Source organism: Ixodes scapularis, unplaced genomic scaffold (assembly GCF_016920785.2).
Source record: "Ixodes scapularis isolate PalLabHiFi unplaced genomic scaffold, ASM1692078v2 PGA_scaffold6__148_contigs__length_123643588, whole genome shotgun sequence".
NCBI lineage: Eukaryota > Metazoa > Arthropoda > Arachnida > Ixodida > Ixodidae > Ixodes > Ixodes scapularis.
Window position 1 is genome coordinate 8,777,646 of NW_024609881.1, and position 18,946 is coordinate 8,796,591.

The 18,946-nt window shown below is 47.9% G+C and overlaps 1 protein-coding gene across 3 annotated transcripts in view; it reads left to right on the top strand.

Annotated features, from left to right (window-relative positions):
- LOC8053594 (speckle targeted PIP5K1A-regulated poly(A) polymerase) overlaps positions 1-18,041 on the top strand; it is a 66,895-nt gene extending 48,854 nt beyond the window's left edge. For all 3 annotated transcript variants that reach the window (XM_029971124.4, XM_029971127.4, XM_029971126.4), the window contains 2 exons: positions 10,051-10,323; positions 17,114-18,041. In XM_029971124.4, the coding sequence (XP_029826984.2) occupies positions 10,051-10,323; positions 17,114-17,851 (1,011 nt within the window). In that variant the 3' untranslated portion in view covers positions 17,852-18,041. The remainder of the gene's footprint in view (positions 1-10,050; positions 10,324-17,113) is intronic.
- The last annotated feature ends 905 nt before the right edge of the window (positions 18,042-18,946 follow it).

Below are 18,946 nucleotides of genomic sequence, written 5' to 3' on the forward strand. Positions count from 1 at the left end.
TGTAATAATTTTTTAGTGTACATGCAAAGTATAGGGAAAACATATTCTTTATTTTTCTCGATTTACTCGGGTGAACCAATCTTTCCACTATTTTAGCGTAAGCTTCCACCAACTTCAGGCACCTCTGTACTAAATCCTAGCGCGATAAGTTAAAAACCTATTTATGCCATCCCTCGAAGCGGCCATCGATCCCTTTGACCCACGTGCTAGTATGAGTATCCCAATAATGTAACAACTGACTGATGTTATTAAATAAATCAAAGTGCAAACTAATTGGCTTTTCTCAAAAGAGAGCCCCTTCTTCCTTCCACTATATGTTGAGATGACAAGAATGTTGAGAAGGTCGATGAGTACAAATATCTCGGTGTCATACAAACTACTGATCTGACATGGATTAGCCGTATTAACACCATTTCTTTTGGATGCAGCAAGGACCCTTGGCTACATCTGGCATTGCCCGAGTGCTGCTGCTTCTAATTTTAGGAAGCTTTCCTACGAAACCTTTATTCAACCAAAATTAGAACACGCTGCCACAATCTGGAATCCTCGCCAAAATTACTTAATAGCTTGTCTCGAAGCAGTTGATAACTGAGCGGCCTGCTACATTTCCTCTGACTACGATTATACGGCCAGTGTCTCTTCGATGAAATAAGCTTAAATGTATCCACTCTCGTGGCACGCTGCGAGGCCTTAATTTTCTTGCTTCATAAGCTTCATCATTATCATCCCGCCATTAGAAGTCCATCCCTGTTTAATCCCACACGGTCATCTCGTTACCTGAATAACTCCCTCAATTTTCAACGCATATCCGGTTCGAGTAAAACCTTTAACAAATCATTCCTACCACTAAAAATTGTGGACTGGAACGCTCTTCCAGAATCTCTCGTATTATTCATGGACCCTGTGGTTTCTAAAAGCTCCGTCATCTTGCATCTTCACTCTATTGAATAGGTTCCCAGTGTCACTACTTTTCAGGTTTTGTTCGCGGTAGTGTTCTGTTCTTTTGTTTTTTGTGTTTCCAAAATTTCGTTGTATAATTTGTTGCGTGACCCATTCTGTGTGTAATGCCGTCACACAAGGGCCCTTAAGGAAAAATTAAAAGAATTTGGACTTAAGCGACAATGGAGAAGTCGACCCATGAGCGGCTAAAATGGCCCCGATACCGTATTTACTCGCATAATCAACGCTCTTTTTTTCCCGAAAAATTGACGCATATTTGGGGGGGGAGAGCGTTCATTACACGGGGTAAAATGTTTGCATTTACACACTACGTGCAAATGTTGTATTAGGTGCCAATATGACACGGCAAGGTACTGTGGCACGTCTCCAGTGATGGAGGCACACCCACGGCTGGTCATGGGCACGCCACAATAACCATGCTTTATGAAATTGCAAACCTTTTTAGGGCGCTTTCGGGGTGCTTTTTGCCGAAGGAAAAGCGCCCTACGAAGCTCACTGCACGAAAAGCAACACAACCACAACCGTTCTTAGGCGATATATATTGCTAGTATCTGGCGGGCACGCTCGGGTGTAATCCGCGACTACCAGTATAAGAACTCGTCCCGAGTCCAATTCCCGACCGCACTCTCAGGTATAATCTGGACTAAGCGTATAAGAACTTGTATGAAGTCCAACCCCCGACTTCCGAAGCCCACTTGCATGGATCAAGTTTCGTTCACCGAGAGGCTACCAGACACTCTCAGCCTATGGGGCAACGTGCATCTCGCTGTGCCGTTCTGCTGCAGATGAAATAAACACATTTACCGGAGTGTGTGAAATTAGGCCTAACCACTTTCACGATTTCACTGTCCGAAAGCTGACCACAGACGAAGGCTTGTTTGTTAACATCGATGCATCCGATAGGCAGATAATATCCGGGGCTCGGCAATTCCTCGACTCAAATTTTGTCAAGTGTGCACGACGCTCGGTTTCACGGTTGATCACTTCCGTAACTATGGTAACTATGCACTTGCGGCCGTTACGTGAGCCACTGTGCATGTGACGTGAGTGGCCTTGCCTGGCTTGACTTGGCTTGGCCACCTGGCGGCAAAAGAAAACTGGCTTGGTGGCTTGATAAATTGGACGCAATTCGAGACTCACGGATCCGAAAATTGGAAGTGCGTTGATTACGGGAGGGGAAAAAAGAGTCGAAATATTGATGCCTGTTGTGGGGGGAGCGTTTATTATGCCAGTGTGTTTATTATGTGAGTAAATACGGTAGATGCTGCCGGGGCAACTCCGAAAGGCGTGAGTTTATGTGGCCCAAAACATCCCCAGCCATACTTACCAAGTCCTGTCGTCGTTGCCGCCACGCTTGCGCATTTTATTAAGGCAGTGACAATTTCGACGTCGATGTTCAAAATAATTTCAAGTATTATTTTGAAGTCAGTGACGCCACTTCCTAAAGACGTTAAAACATTTTCAAAATCGTTTTGATGTCCCCATCACAATATTAAAATTTTTTTTCGGGCTTCTCAATTTGAGCATTCTGGAGCTTTGGAGCCTTCAGAGTCCGGACTGGAAAATGATGGACAGGTGCGATCAAACAAATATCATCTTGCTTGAAGGGGGCATCGCAGTTCGACATGTATTTTACAAAGACAAAGTTGCGCGATCGACTGGAGTTTTATGACCTTTTAAGTAGCTGCCTCGGTGGCTCCGAGGCAAGAGCGCCGGCCTACGGATCCCCAGGTGGCGGGTTTGAATCCCGACCGAGGTGCCCGCAATAGGACGGAGGCTTATTGCGGAGAAGGCGCCGTGGTAACCGAGCTTTCGGTTGCACGTCAAAAGATCCCCAGGTGTTCGAAATTAATCCTCAGTCCTCCGCTGGGGCGTGCCAGATGCCCGTCGTAGGTTTGGCACGTAAAACCCCCAAATTTGACTTTTTTAATTTATGACCTTTTAACTGATGAAGAATGCAAAAAAGAGGCCGCACCTCTACGTGGTGAATGATGTTGATTGGGGCGAAGCTCTGGTGGTGCTGATGATACTGATTTTATTGTTCATATGTAGTGCTGATGGTGCTGGTATTTTTTTTTTTTTGCTCATAGGTAGTGCTGAGTTCCGGGTTGCGTTTCGACTTCATTATCATTGCTTTATGGTCGGTAAAATGCAGAGCCAGTGGTTCTTCTAGCGGATCAGCTTGGATCTACTAGAAGCCGTGGGAATGCATCTCCACCGCTTAGGTCAACGGTCCATGTCAGAAAGAGAATGTGTGGTATGGATCGTGGTTGTATACGCAGTTGAGCATTTGACCGCAGGGCCCTCTCGTCTATAGACGTTGAGCCAATGCATGTAAAGTGTAACGCGGTTATATACGCATTTGACCGCAGCGCCCTCTCCTGTATAGACGTTGAGCGGCTACATGCAACATTGGAGTGTAGCGTAGTGGCTAAGACATCTGGCTCGTAAGCAAGTGGTCCTGAGTTCGAACCCCCGTGCCGGCGTAAGTTTTTTATTTTAAAAGTGGGCCAATCCCGGAGGCAGTGCAATCAATGTGAGCACGGACACCGGACAGACAAGGCTAGACCCTAAGGAGCTTTGCCCCTAAGAAGCTTGTCACAGTACATGAGTTACCAGGCCGCATGTAATGCTTGGCTGTTCTAAACATTACAAATATGGCATCGTTGCTTTTCATGATTTATTTTTCATGTTTTATACAGACAAAGGAATCTTTCGTCATAAAATTGGCACTTGATAGGACGACATTTGCTGTCGTAAAATGCGTGTATCAACTGCGGCGCAGTTGGCCGCCGTAGATGCCGGCAATGTAAGAATCACCAATCAAAAAACATGGTGGAGTTTGCATTAACAACGTTTTATTTAACAATGTTCGGAAGTTAACCCACTCGTTATACGTGAACCAAAAAGAAGTAAGCGAGGAACTCTCGAAACCCGGTTTAAAACGGCGCTAGTTAGATGCAAGGCGCAACCATACCAAGAAGCACGGTGATGAGGGCACAACAAGCGTGCCAAACTCCAAGTGTTACGCAGTGTTTGCACTTATATTAATGTGAAAGCTTTAACTGTCCCATGGAGCGAGCCGACGTCATCAGCGCACAAAAACGGCACCTATTTTCCCTGATCCCAAAGGTCCCATTGGCTGGCGAGGGGCAACGAGGCTCTTATTGGCCGCTGCTTGCGTCAGTTTCAATGACCGCCGCCAGGTGGCGCTGCGTGTCCGTGCCGCCTAAAGCCTCTTCACGTTTTAAAAGTAGCGCAATGTGCGTCGATGCACGAGGCACATGCAACATGCAGCCCTTGGGACGACGGCACAGCTCAGCACTGAGCTAGATTTCAGACGCCATGTTCCTCCAAGAAGTGGTTCGTGACACGTGTCTCGAGCAATTCCACGGCAGTGAATGGCGCCAATTTTCCCAGGATAGGGGGCTTTAGTGCCGCCCACGGTGTAAGAAAGGAGGTTAGGTGAGGATTCTCCGCCGGGGAGTCGGCCAGAAGACGTTCGCGCCAACTCTCGCCTCCAGTGCTCTTTGACGTAGGGGGCGCTTCACTCAGGTGGCCTCGGATATGTCGTCAGGAGCGCGGCGGCCAGTGGGGCCGGCCGCCTCGGGTATTCGGCAAAGATCGCGTTTTTTGAAGTCATTCCTGAGGTGCCCAGTTCCCCAGTGACTCTGGCATCGCTGCTATACTTTGCTTCATCCGAAATGCGAGCGCATACAAAGGTAGAAGCGCTAGCACGTTTCCCTGAACAACCTTTTCATTGCACTTGCGCGTCATTCATGTACGAAGTGAGCCGCTCGCGCTTATAGGTTTGGCTTCGCTCGTACTTATGGTGGAACAGAGTATGCGTATACCTACTACTATGCCAACAGCATGCACTTCGTTACAAAGTGCCGCTCTGTTTATTCGAGGATGTGAGGGGAGCTGCACGATGGGAAGTCAAACATATAAGACTTTTAAGGCTCTACGTTTGTGCGCTGTCACGTAAACAAAGCGTTTCTCAGCGCAGTAGCGATTTGCAAACGCCGTAGGAATCTTACATGGCGCCGCAGTCGCTTATTTCTTCATGTGGCTAGTATCAAATTTTTGGTTCGTACCTCCTTCAACAAAGATGGTCAGCGAATAAAACCTGGTCACCTAATAGTACGCTCCCTTCTTTACACAGTGGTCTTTTATCAAAAAGTGTCTGCAAACGTATTTATTAATTTTATTATTTCTTCAAGCTTCGACACAAGAAGCATCTCGCTTGCATGAAATGGGCGAAAACGCTGTAATTCCTTGTGACGCAGAGGTCCCTTCTGTCACAGCCCCGTTTCTGATAAGTATAGAACTTAAAATACAACATTTTCATTTCCTTCCCGTCTAAACTCATAAAAGTCGTGAACAGGGGAGTTATACATACTTTCGAAATATTATGGTATTGTAACATGTTCTATGACCTTTTTACCAAGATTTCAAGAATGGAGGCAGTAAAAGTACTGGAAACTGGTCAAACCTTTTCAGGTCTAAATTGAATTTATAGCGAACAGGAACATTTATTCAACATATGGAACCATTACAACCCAGGAATGAGTGAACGCAAGCTACATATTTTATAGATAAACACGTTTGCACATTTGCAGAAATGGGTGAGTGAACAATTTCGTGAAGTTCACGTTTTTCAAAACCAAACAAAAATGAATCAGTCGCCAGTTCTTTCAGCTAGCACAAAGTCGTGCTTCTTTCTTCTTTTTTTGCGCCTCCTTTTTCAGCGAGGAGCTTACGTGCTTGCAGTGCTGCCTCATGCGCATGCTCACATAAAAGTGGAGTATCTGGGAAATGACGTCCCCTTTGTGCTCACCGCATGGAAATGACAGGGCGCAGGTTTCCAGAACATAATCAATGGTGCCCCAGTAAACGTCTTGTCTATCTGTGTTCTTCGAAAAAAACTCCTCGGCAGATTTCAAAATCCGGTGGAAGTGAATGTTAGGGTGTACAAGTCCCCCTCTGCTCTTGCAGTTCGTCAGGGCAGCTTCTGCCGAATCACTCCTCGTCACAGTGAATGCGGCCAAGCAAGAGTCACAGCTGGTCATTTTTGTCATTTTCCTGCTGAGGAATCCTGATAAATAATAAACAATGCAGTCTGAGACCTCTGGCACCGATGACTTTAGTGTGGATGCAACGTCTTCGCATTCCCATTCTTCTTGCAGAATAAATTCATCCAACCTCTTTTTTACCTCCGTCACAAAGTCAACGTTGTCCTTCTGGCTTCCTGAGCGAAAAAGACTTCTGAAATTAGAAACATCTAAAGCTGGCTTCTCTCCTTCAACCACCGCACAGTTGCCAAACATTGGAGGCTTTAAGAGGCTGTAAAGAGACAACATCTCGTACAACTGCAGGAACGTTGGCATGGTTGGGTGGTCGTTTTGACACCCAGCTTGTCGTATTTTTCCAAAAAAGCGTTCAATGAGGTCCTGGTTGAACTTTCCGGTTAGCACATACCCGAAGTTGCAGGATTGTGTGAGAAAGGTGCACATGTCTTTTGTGGACTGCAGTGTCACTCTCAAGCCTTCACCCGTGCTTTTTGTTAGGAACATGTCCTTCACAATCGCGTTGTTGACCAGCTCGTGCTCCCACTCGTCGAGCCACTTTTGCCCATATATGATCATGCCAAAATCACTGCTTTGGCACGTCACTCCTTCTTTTTTGAAACGGTGATTCATCGCATCAAACAAATCATTGAGAAACAGTGTAAATTCCTTAGTTGCATCGCAGTTCCACAGCTCGGAAACATTCCGCTCCTTGTAATACTCCATCCCGGAGGCCATGGAACGGCTGAAAACTTGTGTGGCCAGTTTCACTCTCATCATCTCGGTATTTGAAGGGTATATGTGAGAGCTGGTGATCTTAGGGCAAACCCTTAAGCCAGCTGGCACTAACAGGTCCTGCTTGTACACTGCCGCATAATCCAACCACTTTATCCAAGCTCCACCCTTTTTCAAGAACCTCTGTTTCTTCAGCCTGTTCCGTATGCACTTGAACAGATGTGGTACATCAGAGAACGCGAAGATTTTCCGAGATGGATCACTGGCATGTTCAAAAAAATTTTTGCAGTTCCCTATTTTGCCACTGATCCCCAAAATGTTCCACATGCTTCGGTTCGTGCTGGCTCCGTCACACACAAATCCGTGTACCTTAGCTCCTGCTTCCTCCAACATGACGATCGCTTGAAGCAGCAACTGCGCCACTAGCATACCTTTTGACGCATTCTTGGAAGCAAAAACGCCGATCGGTTGGACATAACTGTCGCCAAACGGGCAGAACATAAACACTAAGGCGTGGTCAGCAAGCTCTTCAGACGTGGCACTGTCACCATCGCCGCTAAGGCCGGCATATGACATAGTTTTTGAGCTCAAATATTTCGCTTTCCGGACTTGCATCTCGTCGAAGAAAACCATGCCGTGTCGTTGAAATTCGTTTTTTTCCAGCAACTTCTTCTTGAGGGCTGCAAAGAAGTTCTCGTCAAAGCCGGTATCGAACCCCACCATAGATATGTAGCGCCTTATTGTCCTTACACAAGGCAATGGAAGAACCTCGCTTTCTCGCAGGAACCTGTAGCCCGATGGCGTACGGATGTGAAGAAGCAAACAAAGAAGGATCCAGTCATCGGTGTACTTCCTCCCTTGCTTTGATTGGCGACTTGCAGCCATGCACGCCTTCAAAACGAGGCACTGTGGCTCCGGCAGGTTGGCTTTTGCTGCAACGGAGGCAACTGTCTCATCGTCCAGTGAGGCTAGCTTACTGCGGCATGCTGACAGCTCTTGCTTGACCTTATTTTTCCATTTCAAAAGTCGCACTTTCGATCTGAAAACAGATATTCTGGCTTTGCGTAAGGTATCAACCTTGGCTTTTTTGGAAGGGCTGAGAAGAAGTCTCGTGCGTTTCCCACTGGCATTCTTCTTGCGTGAAGCGTGAATTCGCAATGTGTCCCGCAGCCGCAAACAACACTCACACTGAGTGCCAGCTGTGTAGAAGGAACACCGAATGTGACGCCAGACACCCCACCTATCAATGTAGGCGCATTCAGGATGAAGATTTGGGTAGTTGTCCCCCACTGGGCCTCCCTCGCAAGCTTGGAGGTCGTCGAACACTTGAAGTGCTGCTGTGAGGTCTGAAGTGCTCGTGATTTCGGAGGCTTGAAGTTTGTCGTCAAGGTCCACGCAGCTACCCCAGATGAATGTCTTCAGTCGAAGCTTGTCAAAATCGCACGACACGGTCATCGTCTTCGCTTGCGACGGCTCTGCTCCATGAATCCGGCTTGGCTGCAGCTTCGAAAACACTATAGTTTTTGTTCCAAAAGCGTCTGTCAGGTGGGTTCCCCAGGCGCTGTTCGGAAGTACCACATCTTCAGCAGTCGCAAAGAGTGCCGTAAAAAACAGGGACGGGCCTGTAGTTGTTGAGAGGTTCTCACCTTGTTCACCTTCTGTAGACATTTTTTCCTCCTCCAGTGCATCGGTTGCAGTTTGCACAGGATAAAGGGAACACACTTCCACTGGTTTGGTTTCCTTTTTTCTTCCCACACCTTGAATTGGGTCATCACTACAACAGGCCGGTGCAGGTTCCACTGGTAGAGTGATGTCAAGTACTGTGGTGGACTCACTCTGCGACACGTTCAGCGAGCAACGCCGCTTGGGGGATGCTACGTGGGTAGCGAGCGGTCGCTTTCTCGGTGCTTTCCGAGGTGGCTTGGACGACGTTGACAGGTAGTTCGGACAGTTCGGGAAAATCGATGGCACTGCTTCCGTGGATAGCACTGACCTTTTTGGTGCGTCCAACAGCACTTTCCCCTCGTGCTCCACATGGTAGGTCCTTGAAATCAGGTGTGGACTAATATGTTTTTCACACACACAATCGCCGGGCTGCAGCTTGCGGTCATATTGCAGAATTGCACGATCCCACAATGCGAGGCGATCAGGGTCTGTGGGCACCTTAAATAAGGAGGCCTTCTCCTTACACGAACGGTACCCAGAACCACAGTTCGGCACGAAGCACTTCTTGCCCATTTTGAAATCAGAAACTCGGCAGTTGAATAACGAGAGGCGGTTTCTGCCATCAAAACATGCGGGAACAATCGGGAAGGCAAAGCTGACGGAGGCCCCCGGAGTGGTCCGAGTGGGCCCCCTGACAATAGCGCCACGGGAGCAGCGCGGGAAAGAGCTCTAGGAGAGAGAGAGAAGAGGCGAACGAAAACCGGTTGCGCGCTCGCTGGGGTCCGGATGGGGACTGTCTTCACCTAACCTCCTTTCTTACACCGTGGTGCCGCCAGCACGACGATAAAACTAACCGCCACAACCCCATGCCACTACGGGCCCCACGCCAATTAAAACGGACACGTTGGCACGCGCTCGGAGGCTTCTGCTCATCTCGACGCCAACCAACATGCCGTCACCTCCATCATCCACATCGTCGGTGGTGCTTCTGCCACAACTCAAAAATATTACTTGCACCACAAAGCTCCGCGGCGTTTCATTGGATATTCATGGTTTCGCATTCACAACTCATAAGTGCTTAGGGTCTTTCAAGTTTTTGTGACATGCACTTACATCTGTTACGTGCAGGCAAGACACAGGGATGTCCAGCTTGCCTCTGTTCTAGATTCAAAATTTTACGTGTGTGCAGAAATGGCATGCAAGCTCGGAGATGACTGCCGGGCGTGTCACGTGGGAGAGGATCAACTGCCGAGTCGAATAAGACAGTGCCAACTAGGACCGAAACTTCTTAGGCGCGCAACACGTGATTCCATCGACGCAACACCGACAACACCATCAGAAACTAAACAGAGCAAAACCATGAAACTGCTACCACCTTGGTTAATGGCTACCGCCACGACGGCTGCATTAACGCGGGACATCGAAATAATGAAGCCACTATTTTGACGTTTTACGGAAATGACGTCGTAGGTGTCAAAATAATATTTGAGATATTTTGACAGGCATGTCGAAATAGTTGCTGCTTTTTATTTCTATCCAAAAGGACGGAATTAATGTCCGCGTGCAAACGGGCAAAGTGGCAGACACTGCGCATACACGTGCTGGCATTTGGTAATTGCAGGATGGCCCGATGGTTGTCCAGGACCCACTGAACCTGGCTCACAACGTGGCGGCGTCGGCGAGTCTGGAGCTGACACAGAAGCTGGCGGTGTCGTGTGCCCTGGCGGCGGAGGACATGGCTGGGGGACCCGTGGGTGTGGCGGACCTCCTACAGGCGCCGTTGGCCAAGCGGCTCGTCGAGCGGAGCGTCGGGAGCGACATGCACCGAGCCCGCATCCGCATGTCCGGTCCGGAACTGGTCCACTACCCGTCGGCGCTGGTCTGGGCGCGGGAGGTGAGACTGCGGAAGAATGACGGGACTTGGGCGGAAGAATGACGGGACTTTGCAGTGCTTTGTGTCACCTAACGGATAGTGGCGCAGCATCGTGTCACACATCTCCGTGACGTGGTCACGTGACGCCATCCACAGGTTGCACAATGTAAAGTGGGCTAACGTGACGTGACACGAGGTCATTGTGTGCCCCGATGTCACGTTATCATCGTAGCAACTTTTCTAAAAGCATAATGCTTTAAAACGCAGTCAAGGCTACAAAGCATATTACTTGACCATGGTTGACAGATGAAGGATAGAAGCTGGGCCTCCAGTGTGAGCTTTGTACGTTTGGTAACTTTTGGACGAAGCCAAAGCACGATGATAGGCATGCTAGAGGAGAACTTGTACCACATTGTTCACCTCTCACCGTCTATAGTTGCACTCTCTCCTTGGACCCTTGAGTGTTTCATTTTCTGGGGTTTTTACTATTCTTGTTGACTGCATTCACAGGGCAGTGGGAAGGTAGTACTACCTTGAGCTAAAGTCCCTTTAGTTAAGGGGGCTGGAGAATGTCATGACCCAATGCATAAAGGTCCCTGGGGTACGGAATTGAAACTCAAAATATCCCTGGAACACTTTAAAACGGGTGAAATATAACCTAGGATATCCGTAAACGATAATCGCACGCTCGTATTTTCGGCAGACGACTATATTTTGGTTTTAACCGGCGGATTCTGGCGAGCACCTTGAAATCGGCCACCGAAACAATGCGATGCGTCTCGGGATATTTTCCTGTGACATCATGCTTGGACATCACGGGCCCATGAATGGCCGAGGGTACCGTAACTACGATCGTCGTCGCTAGGTGGTACCAGCTTCATTGTCAACCCACCAAGTGGGAATGCCCGAGGTCTGGTGTACTAGAACTAAGAGGTGTGCCAGGCGCTGCTCGGTCCATCGGGCTTGCCGCACCCTGCGCCACTCCCGATGGGCCCCCGACGTGAGACATTCCAACGCAGCTCGGCCCCCAAGTACCAGGCAGTATTGGGAAATCGTTTTATTCGTTTTCAACGGTCAATGCAACAATCTTTGTACTTTGCGCAAATACCGCCTAGAAGAAATCCCTGACGTTAAGGGCCTGTGAAACACCCTTTCGTTTTTCACCTTGCGCGATTCAAGTCGCGGAAAAAATGAAAGAAAAACGAGCAGCATTTACCCCCTCAACTCGCTGCCAGAACAAGCGGCCACGTGATCTGGAGCCGATTCTATGCCGCCAATGTTGATCATAGCCATGCTCTGGGGTTGGCCAAATACGATATAGCTTCGCCAATACTGGAAACTCCTCCGAAAACCCATAGGAGCGGCGGCGAACGTGACAGTGGCGCCTCTAGCGGACTCGGAGTCTACGGAAGCAGTCGACGCAATGGAAAAGTATAGGCTGCGCGACGTCCTCGCGCTTTACGAGCCCCGTTTCGTCACCCTAACAGCAGAAACAATTTATTACGGTCAATCCGCTTGCAAAGCGGAATCCATTGATCACAACTGTAACGACATTCGAATAACAACGCGCGCATAAACAAAGATAGAGCAGTTTATTTAGTGGTCTCAAACGCCTCTCAGGGGATCACATGCGTTTCAAACGCGTCTGGGAAGCGGAAAAAAGGCGTTTAGCTACTCGAACTACGTCGTAAGCATTAAAACATGCAAATACGACATGTTAATATTACCGGAGCAAGCGCACGAGCTGCTGGAGCATAAAAACAAAACAAAAAGTAAGGATAAAAATGACCGTGCAAACACTTACCAAACTTTGCAGACAAAATGGTGTCGCCATTCCCGACGAAAATAAAAAGAAACGGGAAAGAGAGCAAACAACGGCGAATAAAACAAAGAAGCTAGCAAAAAATCTATTTCAACGACGACGATCGTTGCGGCGCTTATAGAAAAAAAAAAAAGAAAAATGGAAAGCAGCAAATGAATAGCTGGTGGTCGCCACCGGTGTTGAGTTCACGACAAACAAAGCGGAAGCAACAGGCGAAACTAATGAAAAAAGAAGAAAGCGTCCCTTTTTTTTCAGCTGCTTGTTGTACATTTCTTTATTTGCTTTCACGGCGTAGGTACGAACTAAAAACAAAACAGGGGAAATAAATAACGTAGTGCAGCTCACACTGCCCGGTTAAAAAAAGTCGCAGAAATGTTTTGGTCGCAGGCAGCAATCTTCTATGTGTGCTAGCAGTGAGTAACCTTTTTTTGCTTTCGAGTTTCTTTTTCCAGTGACTTTGGCGGGTTGTTCGTTCACTCGCTTGACGAAGCAGTTTAAAAGTGCATTCAAGTACTTGTTGACGTAGGTGTCCGTAGGTTGACGTAGGAAGCAGAAGAAAGATTTTCCACCACATCGCACAAACTTGCTCTTGCAATGGTAGGCAGCACATAGCATGCCTGCCATCTCTAAGTATGCTCTGGTGTATGCTCGAATGCGGCCGGTTGATCAACAAACGATGACCCGTAGCAGACGTGCCGGCCGGAGTACACAAATAAAATTTGAATAAAAATGTATAACGAGCTTAACACTTCTTAATATATTTAATAAATATCAAAAAGCCCGTATGACGATTTTGGATTAGAAACTCAATCGAAGGCGAAAATAGGAGGTTATTGCAGACGACAGTGGAAGAAAACAACAACAACAACAGCAAAGTTGCAGACGGCCCTCAAAATGCCCGGGCCTAGCGCAGACGAACCGGGGGTAGTAAGCGCCGAAGCGAAGGAAAGTGAGTAAAAACTAAGTCAAACAAAGCAAGGATACGCGATGGTTTCCACATCAGGCAAAAAAAAAAATAAAGCAAAAAGAAAACAAAAAATATACACAGCAACATATAAGCAGGAGGAAGAAATAACGCGGCAGAGTGGCGTCGCCTGAAAAATATAAAAGAAAGACGACTCAAAAGTGGAAAGAATGGAGACGGTTCAACGGGTGTCGGCCTTTATCGTAGAAGTAAAGAAGCAGCGAAGCAGAAGATGTTGGTCGTCCCCGCGCTAATAATCGGAATTTGTGCACTGTAAATAACGTGACTGAAATCACCTTTTTTTCGCGGGGCTACGACGCTCTCCCCTTCTTTCTTTGCAAGTGCGAGAAGTCTGCTTTTTTCGTAACTCCGATTTTGTTAATCTATAATCGCGTCAGATTTGCATATGCACAACGACTTCTTTCGGAGCAAACTGACATCGCCGTAACGTATGTGGTTCGAAATTGACTTCTGCTTCTTCATCCGGAGACAATCTTAACGGGAATAGCCAGCTCGCCTGTTCGACGAAACGGTTATAAGCATGACATTCATGAGAAATGGGAATTGCAACGACAAAACGAATTGACTGATAAGAACAATAAAGTTGAAACGAAGCTATGTTCTTAAATGTTTATGCATTTCCCTTTTTCACGAAACAGCGCAAAGGCTTACATTCGTGTTTTGCTTGGCTTACATAAGTTGTGACAGAATGTTTTCTTCGAGAGAATTCCGAAATTGCACCCAGAAAGCTGTAACATATTTCCCACGTGAAGAGAATGTCCTTCACTCATGAGCTGGCACCCATTTTTTAACTTTCAAAGCAGCGAATGTCCGTGACAATTTTTTTTCGTTGGTCACCTCGCACGGAGATAGGCAAAACCAATGCATTTTGGAGAATTTGTCTGCTAGCGGAGACTCCGAGCTCGCCAGGGGCGCTGCAATCACTTTTCGCCCGTTTTCCGCGGGAGTTGCCAGTATTGGCTTCCACGGTATTTGGGTTGGCAACGCACAGGACACACGCCGAGTTCTAGACATTGTTATGGCTCGGCTATTGTCGTCATTGCAGCGATTGGACGCGGGCCACTACCCGAGGGCTTTGCAAGCTATCGATGATCATGAGCTCAAATGGAGTGCCCACGCAATGCTCGGGTCCAATCTATGAGCCACATTCAAATATCGTCGCTGGAGGATGCTGCAATCCCCCAGCTACGTCATCAAGTTTTGCGAAGGAGAGATAGAATGAAAACACTCACTTTTCTCCTTCAAATGACGCCGCAACAAATGACTTTCTTGGCCAGTGGCTTTGCGTACGAGTATCCTCGAGTCCCACTAGTGCCAGTAAGCTCGCGTAAATTGAAAAACATTTCAACGGAATATCGTTGCATCGCCCCTTTAAAATTGCTTTTCTCGCGTTCACGGACAAAAGACTGGTGTTCATGAGCTGCTGTCATAAAGGAGGCCACGTCTGCGCGAAGAAATGGATGCTAAAATTTTGCTTCCATACTCTTAGTAACTAAGGTAGGGCCTATGTTAATGGGAGCTTGCCAACCTCTCTTAACGCTTACTGCCTCGGACCCATGAACTACAAATTTCATATTTCTAGGTAGCCATTATCGGATTAATTCTGAACATTAACGTGATGGAATACGTTAGCGAGAAACATATACTCACGCTAGCAGGTTTGGTCATTGTGCATTTCGTTGAATGTGTCTATCAAAATTACACCCACTTAAAGTATGATGCAATGGCGTACACCAGGAACGCCATCGAGCTCTAAATCTTATCAAACGGACTTCTGCGCATTGGCATATGTTTCTCCAAGTGCGTGTGGTGTTGAACGTTTTATTTTCGGAAGTGTCGAAGTGAAGCACCTCATTTTAGAGCTAGCTCGTTCGACGCCTGCCGCCGGCGATCACAAAGCAAAACAAGAGCAACTCCAAAAAACTAGGTAAGGACCTTCGAAGCAACATTTTATCGGTTCTCTCCATTTCTTGAGATATACTGCCTAGAATTTTGTCCTGGCCATTGCAGCCACAATGCCGCTCCGAGGATGCCAAATGCATCGGGAGATGGTGAACATATTTCGGGACAGCATACGCGGATGCGTCGGCGAATGGTTCCTAGATGAACCTTTTACTTGGAAACGATGCGTCGCACCGCTCGTTTCAGCTCCTTCTGTTTCCCCAAGTAGCACAGAGTTGGCCGGTGACTGGCCTTTATCTGGCCATTGGCCAATGGCCACTGGCCATCAGCCATCGGCCAAGCATTGGCCAGTGAATGGCCACTCTTTGGCCACTGGCCAAAAGACCGTCGCCAGACAGTGGCCATTGCTTGGCCAAAATCTGTGCTGCTTGGGATCATCTGCCATCTAGAAAGGCTTTTCTTGCTTCTTGATGCTATTCACATTACGATTGGGCCAATACAAAGTGTTTGGCCAGTGCCATGCATTCATCCTCCGTTTATTCCCAGTCTGATGCCCAACACTCTTTACTAAGGTACCCTTACTCTGTCGTGTGAACGGGGACCATCTTCTTTTTATATTTTATGGATTAAATCCCTCCGTACTAAAATCTGGTAGAATAGGCGCAATTGATTTACCTACACCTCCTGCAGCAGTCTAGCCCTAGTGTGTGCAGCCTCGTTCGAGCACGCGCAAGTGCGGAAGTTGCCCTCACGTGCATGCGAATTCGATTTCAGACACCAGGCGGGACGCTTGTAATCCATTGTTTTACGTTTGCTTAAACAAAAATCTGGCACGTCGGGAACCAGTAAAATGGTGGCAAGCGGTTTTTTGGAATTGCTCGGCAACACCTACAGCACTGTATACTTGTGGGATGACCGAGCAGTTAAAACACAAGCAGCGAGTTCCACCACAACGCATCGCAACACAACACAAAGGGCCCTTCCTTTTCTTTTCTAAGAATATCTGCTTCAAAAGCCACTTAGCAGCTCCAAAACACTGGTTTGGCTGCTCCGAAGGCCACACCTGCTGCTCCAAAGCATTGTTTTGGCTTCTCCGAAAGGTGCTCCAAACCTGGCCTAGGCCAATCACATTACTGATTAAAGGTTGTTGAGCTTCCTTCAATCATAGTTTCTCTTTTCCTTTTTTTATTTTTTGCAGATTGTTGAAAGTGGATATTGTACCTACGTACCATGTTCACGAAATGCTGTCCATCCATCGTAAACCGGAGACACGGCAAAATAAAAAAAACGGACAAAACAACAGCAACAAATTGAGACTCTTTGTTGTTTTGTCCGTCTTTTTTTATTTTGCTGTCTGTCCGGTTTACGACTGAAGTTCTTGACCCTGTGCTTTTAGCCTTTCTTCGATGGTGTCCAGTTGTGGCAAGGTAGTGAGCACACATGGTGCACATCCGAAGCTCCTTGTTTTGCGTGAGCTCCCCGGCAGTGCACAAGCTCCTGGAAGAAGAAGCATGCCTTGAGGCGTGTTACAACGTGTGTTACGCTGCGTGCTACAACGCGTGTTACAGAGCGCACTCGCCAAGCGTGTTACGTGCGATTGTAACTTCTATCGTAATTAAATGTAAAGCGGCTTTATCGTGGCTCTGTTGCACTTCAAATATGCAAAAACAGAACAGCGCCGATTACGAAAGCCGATGCTATGTGCTGCGTGACCATGATGTGTAGTGTGTGCAAAATATCTCGACTTTTTGGGCTAATCCCTCTTACGGGTATAGCGAACGTATTTCGAGATCACGTCGACTTCGTTATAACTGGGTTCGACTGTAGTGAGGTTATCTCAAAGCAGATTTTACTCTAGAGAGGTTCTAGGGTGTGAGAGGACAAAATCCAGATTCTTTAACCTTAACATTGCATAAGGGGCCTCTTGAATGACCTCTGGATGTCACTAGTAGTAGCTAATTACTTCAAAAACTTGCTGATTAAGGTAAGCACTCGATAATAACCTGTTCTTGTAATGCATCCCATGCGGTCAAACCTATTTATGACGATATTGCGACATTCAGGAGCCGCGATTGTGATCGGCCATCTTTGCATCCTTTCAGGTTTGCAGCATTCTCCTGCAGCTTCTCATTGCATACCGCATAAACTACAGAGTGGCCTACCGAGAAAAAGAAGCAACCAGCACTCCCATTGCGGACCCGTCGCCCATTGCGAATTCATCGACCAACGTGAACCCGTCGTCCAACGGAAGCCTGCAGTCCAAAAGGAACCCGTCGCCCATTGCGGATTCGTCACGCAATGTGAACATGTCCACCAACCTGGACCCGTCACCCAACGTGGGCCCGTCGGGCGACGCGAACCCGTCCACCAACACCGAGTCGTCTCCCAATGGTGACGAAGTCGCTCCATCGGACAGCTCCACCGTAAGACCGGCTCCAGCATCCGGCATCGCCAACGACTTTGTGTCCAACAGTGCAGCCGCGCCAAGATCCAGAGGACGTACCCTGCTCGTCGTAGAGTGCCACCCGATCAAAAGGACGTGGACGTTGCGTCGCCGAGTGTCTGTCGAGGCTCGTGCCAAAGCGTTTGATCCGGATCCGCTGACGGTGGAGAAGACAATGTCGGACTTGAGCTGGGACCTTGCGGATCAGGTGGATAAGGCTTTGGACTTTGAATTGAGGGTGACGGAGTTGGACGGACAAAATGGACTGCTCGCGCTTGACGTGACTCCGGAGAAGCGCGGTTACTCCCACGCGTTCAGGACAATGGCCCAGGCCTTCTTTGACCGGAAGGCACTGTCGCAACTCGTTCGCTTCTACACACTGCCAGATCAGAGCTAGGGTTACCCTTTCTTTCGAGCTGCTCCGCAGGGTGCGATGAGATGCCCGGCGAAAGCACGACTGTTCTTTGGAAGCGGGGAACTCGTCCGCAGTCGGTCGGTTATTAAGAGCATTGTTCAAAGGAACGTAGTCGTACCTTGGGGGGACTGCGTACGCAACTTCCATTAAAGGGGCACGTAACTCGCAAAAATTGTTTTCTTTTATTTGCCGGAGTAGGACACATATCTTGCAAAAAGGAACTTTTGCCAAAACAAAGATTTAGTAGCACGATACTTGGGTCGGCAAACTCATTTTGAGTTGGAAGCGATTCTGAAACATGGGCTATGTTTACATGACCGTAGCGCATGGACTTGAGCAGGGACCAATCGCATGCAGCCCGTCTTTCTATCAAAATTGTCTAATCTTGATTGGATGCGCTCCGGTCGCATCCGTGTACATGCAGCTCTAATTTGAGACCCCAGAGATAGAGGCAAGTTTCCAGATAGCTCGAATGACTCTCGCGACGTAAATATTGCGCTAAATTTTTTTTGTTTTTTCCGCGTTTATTTGGCGGCACGTAGGTGTACAGTCTCCCGCAATATGAAAGACCCACCGGAAGCGCGTGGCAAAAAAGGCGGCAAGCGCTGCTCCCGCTCCGGGTGATTCCGTCTCACTCGGAGTGGAGGACATTCTTAACAGAGTCAAATTCGCAGTTTTTGGTTTCGGTTTAGAGGAAAGGCGTGCTTCGCCGGCGTCTTACCCAGAGATACAATCACGAAGGCTCGAAACAAGCCTAGTCATCGCCGTTTTTTATTGTTTCCGATGGAAAATGTGCACCGTCAAATAAACAAACGTTAATGTTATACCTGAGTCCCATATTTAAAAGACAAAATGCATCGAAGGGCACATTTGTTCTTTAAGAAGAGTTGGCTCGGACGGAAATGGGGGCATTAGTAGCGCATCAACCCGTAAGGAAATGAATGAAGGCACGGAAGGATTGCAGATGCCTGGCTCCTTGGTGACTGCGACGGACCTCAAGTCGTAGATGTCTCTCGGTGTCCAGTGCAACAGTGGTGAGAAGGCCTCAGGGGTGGGGCTCCAGTGCCGCCTGCCTCT